Below are 8,065 nucleotides of genomic sequence, written 5' to 3'. Positions count from 1 at the left end.
ATGTCCGGATCGAACTCCGGTATTGGTTCACGTATCGAAATACCATTTGTCCACCAAAATGGTATGTTCGTAAGTTATCTGGTCCGGGCCTGAAGCTTTTCTTCTCTTATGAATTTGTTGACACATAGTGATATTTCTTCGAAGGTAATAGAGCCTCCAGGAATATCCCCAGACATTCTTTGAACATTCTTCCTATATCTGAAATTCCCAAATGTACAAAGTTGGCATGGGTTTCCCCATGACGGAAAAACCACCCTGCCTTGATATTGAAGTCCTCTCATTTGATATCACACATTCAAAATAATTAAATAAAAAAGCAGGAAAATATGCAGTTCCATTGAGAACTTATGAAAAATTGAACCATACTTAGGGAACTTGAAAATTTTTGTGAAAATGGCGTCGATTCGAATGCAAGCGCAATGCCATGTATTTCGCCATTTTGAATCTTGTCTACATAAATGCACGTCATTCTGAGATGCTGCAAAAAATCCGTAAAAGCATATAAACTATATTTTCTCAGTCATATACTGTAATCATTACTTGATTATTTGATGAGATAATTCTTAAAAGAAACATTCCTCCACCCCAGAGTTAAAAGCCTTGGAGTTAAAATGCAAAACATAATATACATTTAAAAAAGCATTCCTATATTACCACTAGAGCTCATTAACCCCATAGAAAAAAATAAATTGCATTAAACCTCAATAAATTTATTCGTTTTGGAAATTATAAATGATTATCAACTACAGGTTGTAGTATTGGATTTGTTCAGTTCCTCGACAAGTGCTACTTCTTCAGTCACACGACTGCATCGTGGGCCCAGGCGGGGGTATGTATTTATCATTTTCATATTTTGCAATTTTATATATATATATATATATATATATATATATATATAAATATAATTCAATAAAAAAATCAGGAAAATATACAGTTCCAAAATATATTTAAATCACTAGCGCTTTCTGGATTTTAACATCCATCCTCAGGTGAATACAAATTTTAAATAATGAATACAAAGTTGTTTATCTTAGAGTCTCTAAGATAAACAACTTTGTATTCATTATTTAAAATTTGTATTCACCTGAGGATGGATGTTAAAATCCAGAAAGCGCTAGTGATTTAAATATATTTTGGAACTGTATATTTTCCTGATTTTTTTTATTGAATTATTTTGACTGTGTGATATCAACTCTTTCTATTTGGATTATATATATATATATATATATATATATATATATATATATATATAGCACTAAAAATGACCAACGACACGATCAACAGTGAATTGTCAAATTTTCAGGACAACCTGCCCTTCTTCAGGACAATAAGCTATTTACATAAAAAAGAATACTAAATAGAAAAGGAAACTAAAACTACAACTACACTACAAAAGCTGACAACAAAGCGTCTACATATTGAATATTACATATTTCGTCCCGAACATTTGACAATTCACCGTTGTTCATGTCGCTGGTTGTTTTTAGTGCGTTTTATATCCTTATATATATATATATATATATATATATATATATATATATATGCAAGGTGAAGATAACGAACAGTGATCAATCCCATAACTCCTACAAGCAATACAAAATAGATAGTTGGGCAAACACGGACCCCTGGACACACCAGAGGTGGAATCAGGTGCCTAGGAGGAGTAAGCATCCCCTGTTGACCGGTCACACGCGCCGTGAGCCCCATATCCTGATCAGGTAAACGGAGTTATCCGCAGTCAAATCAGTGTGCCAAGAATGGCTTAACAATCGGTATGAAACACGTCAGACAGCATTTGACCCAATGCGAGGTTGTATTGACAAACTAGATCGCTGTGAATTCATTTTTCGGTTTTAAGTTTTAAAGTATTTTCTGATATATCGTGATATATCAATTATTCTTCAATAATATTAAATATCATTTATTGTCTGATTATGTCTACCATGTCTGGCAAAAGTCTACATAATTTTTAATGATCCTCGTATATATAGTATGTACTGGTTATTAGTCACCTTTTAAAACACGGCGTGTGTGACCGATCAACAAGGAATGTTTACTCCTCCTAGGCATCTGATCCCATCTCTGGTGTGTCCAGGGGTCTGTGTTTGCCCAACTGTCTATTTTGTATTGCTAATAGGAGTTATGAGATTGATCACTGTTTGTTATCTTCACCTTTCATTGACGTCCATTGCAATATATAGTCGCCGATGTAACACTAACTAGTGGCCCCGTTGAAAAACGACCCCAGGGGTTTCTATATTCGTATTCAAAGTGTAAGGTTAAGGCATTGATTAGTATAAGATCACGGTATTGAATATGATTAGTGTAAGCTCTCGGTATTGAATATGATTAGTGTAAGCTCTCGGTATTGAATATGATTAGTGTAAGCTCTCGGTATTGAAAATAATATGTGTAAGCTCGAAATATTGAATATTAGAAGTGTAAGCTCGCAGTTTCAAATATGATTTGTGTAAGGTCACGGTATTGAATAGAATTTGTGTAAGCTCGCAATATTGAATATGATTAGTGTAAGCTCATGATATTGAATATAATTTGTGTAAGCTCGCGGTATTGAATATAATAAGTGTATTCTCGCGGTATTGAATATGATTTGTGTAAGATTGCGGTATTGAATATGATTAGTGTAATCTTGCCATATTGAATATAATGAGTGTAAGCTGGCGGTATTGAATATAATTAGCATAAGCTCGTGGTATTGAATATAATTTATGTAAGCTTGCAGTATTGAATATAACTAGTGTACGCACATGGTATTGAATATAATTTGTGTAAGCTCGAGGTATTGAATATGATTAGTGTAAGCTCATGGTATTGAATATAATTTTTGTAAGCTCGCAATATTGAATATGATTAGTGTAAGCTCGTTGTATTGAATATAATTAGTGTAAGCTCGTGGTAATAAATATAATTAGTGTAAGCTTGCTGTATTGAATATAACCTTTGTAAGCTGGCAATATTGAATATAATTTGTGTAAGCTCGTGGTTTTGAATATGATTAGTGTAAGTTTTTGGTATTGAATGTAATTTGTGTAAGCTCGTGGTTTTGAATATGATTAGTGTAAGCTTTTGGTATTGAATATAATTTGTGTAAGCTCGTGGTAATAAATATAATTAGTGTAAGCTTGCTGTATTGAATATAACCTTTGTAAGCTGGCAATATTGAATATAATTTGTGTAAGCTCGTGGTTTTGAATATGATTAGTGTAAGTTTTTAGTATTGAATATAATTTGTGTAAGCTCGTGGTTTTGAATATGATTAGTGTAAGCTTGTGGTATTGAATATAATTTGTGGAAGCTCGTGGTATTGGACAGAATGAATGTTAGGTAACTGTATTGGATCCATCCAGGAAAGGATATAATAATGTTTAAGTCCCCAAGTGTCATTTCATTAAAACATAATTGTTGTGTACTACTTGCACTCAATTGACACCTGTGACCTAGATTGTTCTAGATCTCGATGTTTACTTCTTGTTGTGTACTACTTGCACTTAATTGATACATGTGACCTAGATTGATCTAGAGCTTGATGTTTACTTTAGTAGAAAATTAACGTAATGGTTGCATCATTGTCTTTCAAGATTGTACTAGAAAATTCATTCTTATCATAAATACATTGTGAATTTTTATGATAAAAGAGCTTTGGTTTAGACAAGCTGTTTTGATTTTTATAATACTGGGAACTAGGATGTTTGAATTAACTATTTTGTGTGTGTACATATAGTTCGGCACGGATTTTTATATTTATTGTTCAATGCAACTACCGTAATTCAGTATTTTGCTATTGTTACAATTTTCTTTGAATTATCAATTGTAAACAAATATCATAAATTGATAAATTGACAGGCTTTTACAGAAACTTTGGTCCAAATTTTTCTATAAAGTTGGTCCACTTAAACACTTATTGCAAAAGAGGGCTAATTTTTTATGGGCAAATGACTGCGACGATCCATTTTGTTAAATTAAATCTGTTCTCAAGAGTAGTCTAGTTCCTTCACCTCCAGGTTTTTTAAAGCAATTTAAGCTTACTGTAGATGATAATGATGTAGGAATCGGTACTGCTTTATATCAAGAACACAGTGACAATGTTGTGAATTTTTATGATAAAAAAAGCTCTGGTTTAGACAAGCTCTTTTTGGATTTTTATTATACTGGGAAATAGGATTTTGGAATTAAGTATTTTGTGCGTGTAGATTCAGTTCGGCACGGATTTTGATATTTATTGTTACAATTTCCTTTGAATTATTAATTGTAAATAAATATAATTAATTGTTTAATTGCCTTTTGTTATTAAATTCTGCTGCGCTGTAAGGGTTTGTTCTGATCCATAGCAATAATGCATTTATATTTGTACCAATATAGGCTACATGTCAACAGTTTCATACAAAGTTAGCCGAGCCGAGGACGGATGGAGAATTGAACTTTCTTACAAGCCACAGTCAAAGCACAGGTTGGAACTCTGTTTCTTTGAACTATATCTCAAACTTTGATGTTCAGTATATTCAATAAACACAAAATGAAGATCTTGAACACAAGGACTTCATGGTTCACATTATTCACTGAATCGAGTCTTCCCCAGTTTGTAAAGACCTGCACACCTGGTCAAGCCCTAAATCTATTTCATCATAATTTCAATCGATAAAAAGGGTGATTTCGTATTGTTTCGAATGGGATTATTTGAAGATTTCTTTTTTCTTTAAGATGATGAAGAACGTTAGGATTGAAAATGAAAGTATTTTTTATTTACATTTTATAGAAAGACAAGTCTGGCATGCCCTGCAATAGTGTTTGCAGTACTATATATTTTAAAGCATTAAAAGATTCATTCTTAAACCTATTTTGTTTGGGCAATGTTTCAGTGTGATTTTGATAATCTATAAGGTACATCATCGGACTGCTTGTCGCTTGTTGTCTCGTATTGATGTTACGACAAACATTTTCATGCATAACACCCCGGTATGATACTCACAAGTTGTAGAGGGCACTGGGGTAGACCATTATAGAAGGCACCCGTCAATTAAACTCAGACGGAACCTTAATGACCAATAGAATCGGGGAAAGATTCGAAATTCGAGGAAGTTTGAAATTTGTAGAAGTTAGGAGAAAAAACGTTTACCCATTATCGATGATAAAATACCCAATCTGATTGAAATCCAGCTGCCTTGGTTACTGTTTCAGAGATCTGTATTTAATCAGATAACATGCCCTATTGCTGAATGACCGGGAGAGATACAGAGAGAAGAGAAAGAGATATTTTTTAAAAAAGAATTTAGCTTCGTTGATCACTAGAGTTTGTGGTTTGCCATGTAAACGTCAGTATTACTGTACTAAGTAATTGTTGTGATTTAGGTAAAAAGTATTGGATCGGCATATCTGACATTCTGGAAGAACATCGATGGATATACTCATCAGACATGGGGGAGATCACGGTTAACAACTTCTCCCCAGGGGAACCCACAGCTTATACCAAAGAAAACTGTGTCGCTATGTACCAGACTGCACATGGGAAGTGGGTCGATGCAGCATGCACCTATACTGGTTTTTATTTTATATGTGAGGAAATCGGAGGGTGAGATATTTAAAGATCAGTTATCATATTCAAACATATATGAGCAATAATGTCCACTCTTTGATTTTTAATTAAATTCCTAAATAAATTTTATTCTCATTGGTTGATAATTAATACTTAAAACATTTCTTGCATGTTTTTTGGTAATCCCTTGATTTGTTTATGACGTCATAAATCAAATAATTGCACTTGGATTTTGTCAATTCGATTCAAAACTGTTATTTTTTTGACATATTTTAATATGATAAGTGTGAGCATATTCAAACAAAGCGATGAAATCTTTGCAAATTGCATTGCATTTAGGATTATTTTTCAAATAATAATTCATCGAATTTTCGATGTACAAACAGTTCACATTTCTGGACGTTAAAAAATCTGGTGTATATTTATGACGTTATTATTGATATCAAAAGACAATCACGTTATCACTATAAGGATAGTTGAAGCTAACACTGAGATAAAAAATGGGAAGGGGGTAATATTACGATAAAATGTTTGATATTCTCGGCAAATTGTGACCTTATTGTCCTTTCTGTAGATAAAATCACTACCTTTGTTACCGAACATTTTTTCTTTTGAATTCTCTGCAGAGCCTCCAATGTAGACGTTATCGGCTGAGGCGTCTGTTGCTGGTGTACTTCAGAGAAACTGTAATATTAGAGTTCAATGATTAAACTTTGTGTTTGCCTCTTGCTTTATCTTTTATCTTTCAGTGAATATGTATAATGTGAAAAACGTGTTTGGTTCCTTTATACATGAATAATTGACTTTTTTAAAAATGAGACCCACGGGTCTTGTCGGTCATCTAAGTAAAATCAAGAGGCCACATCGCTCACCTGCGTCACCTTGGCTTATACTTAAGGAATTTTCCTATATATTCGCATGTAAAACTTTGATCCCTATTGCGGCCCCAACCTACTCCCGGGGGCCATGATTTTTTAAAAATTGAATCTACACTATGTCATGAAGCTTTCATGTAAATATAAACTTTTCTGGCCAGTGATTTCTCAGAAGAATGTTTTTAATGATTTTCCCTATATATTTGTATGTAAAATTTTGATCCCTTACTGTGGTCCCATCTTACCTCCGGGGACCATGCTGTTTATAAACTTGAATCTACACTATGTCAGGAAGCTTTTGTGCAAATGTAAACTTCTTTAGCCCAATTGTTCTTAAGGAGAACATTTTAAAAGATTTTTTCTATTTATTAGTTATGTAAAACTTTGATCCCCTATTGTGACCCCACCCTAACCCCCGGGGTCACGAGTTTAAAACAAACTTGAATCTGCACTATGTCAGGAAGCTTTCATGTAAATCTAAGATTTTCTGGCTCATTGGTTATTTGAGAAGAAGATTTTTCAATAGTTCCCCCACATATTTGTATGTAAAACTTTGATCCCCTATTGTCGCCTCATCTTACTCCCGGGAGTCATGATTTTGACAAAATTGAATCTGCATTGTGCCCGAAAGTTTTCATGTAAATTTCAGCTCTTCTGGCCCAGTGGTTCTTGAGAAGATTTTTAAATGACCCACCCTATTTTTGTGATTATCTCCCCGTTGATGGGGTATTACCCTTCATTTGAACAAACTTGAAAGCCCTTTACCCAAGAATGCTTTTTGCCAAGTTTGTTTATGATTGGTTCAGTGGTTCTGGAGAAGAAATCGAAAATGTAAAAAGTGTACATACGGAAAGACAGACAGACGGACAACAGGCGATCAAAAAAGTTCACTTGAGCTTTCAGTTCAGGTGAACTAAAAACAAATCACAAGCCTCAGGGATATGAAATCTATAAAAAGAATTCCTGTTCTGTTTATATCTAGGCTAACTTTTATTATTATACCTCAGTATGAGAAAATTCTATGCAACGCGTAATCTGATTGGTTTAGACAGTCAAGTTTTAGGGGTGATAAAACTTATCATTATACCTTTACTGTCATTGCACGATACCCAGGTATACTTAATTATCGGACCTATAGAAACATTGAATACCAGTACAGGAATGCATAGCAGATATTTTCATGATCACATTGACGAACGTCGATCTAATAAAACTCAACGAAGAAAAGATGGAATTTACTTCCAAAAATCAATCAAAACTATTACCATCTTATCAACTGCCTTTTTGGAAATACCATTATTCCCAACTCGAACTGTGTTAGAAACCTTGGTGTTTTTGACAGTGTAATCGATATCCCGTTCCTGTTATTATCATCTTCGCAATATGACACACATTCGTTCTTTCATCAACGATGACGCCTGTAAGACACCAGTATTTTCTCTTGTGTTATAACGCTTAGACTATAGAAATGCACTATTTCAAAGGCTTCCCCAAACAGATCTGAGCAAGCTGCAGATAATTCAGAATTCAACATCTCGACTTTCCGTCCGCGCTAGGAGCATGAACAATCATCCATACACTGGCTTCCGGTTGATTTTCATGTCGAATACAAGATTCTTCTATCCACATACAGTGCACT

General features: G+C 33.8%; 1 protein-coding gene across 1 annotated transcript; it reads left to right on the top strand.

Annotated features, from left to right (window-relative positions):
- On the top strand, positions 1-6,275 carry LOC130047192 (low affinity immunoglobulin epsilon Fc receptor-like). Its single transcript, XM_056141791.1, has 5 exons — positions 1-61; positions 750-829; positions 4,381-4,468; positions 5,368-5,587; positions 6,178-6,275. Exons 1-5 carry the CDS (start codon positions 1-3, stop codon positions 6,203-6,205), a joined length of 477 nt encoding a protein of 158 aa, XP_055997766.1. The 3' UTR covers positions 6,206-6,275.
- The last annotated feature ends 1,790 nt before the right edge of the window (positions 6,276-8,065 follow it).

Source organism: Ostrea edulis, chromosome 6 (genome assembly GCF_947568905.1).
Source record: "Ostrea edulis chromosome 6, xbOstEdul1.1, whole genome shotgun sequence".
NCBI lineage: Eukaryota > Metazoa > Mollusca > Bivalvia > Ostreida > Ostreidae > Ostrea > Ostrea edulis.
Note: the sequence above shows the minus strand (reverse complement) of the source record. Positions and strands in the feature narration are given on the sequence as shown.

Excerpts from the sequence above, each read along its gene's own strand:
- LOC130047192 (XM_056141791.1), top strand. The coding sequence starts at position 1 with ATGTCCGGATCGAACTCCGGTATTGGTTCACGTATCGAAATACCATTT. Across the intron at positions 62-749 it reads ACCATTTGTCCACCAAAATG|GTTGTAGTATTGGATTTGTT; the intron begins GTATGTTCGTAA and ends TATCAACTACAG. Across the intron at positions 5,588-6,177 it reads ATATGTGAGGAAATCGGAGG|AGCCTCCAATGTAGACGTTA; the intron begins GTGAGATATTTA and ends AATTCTCTGCAG.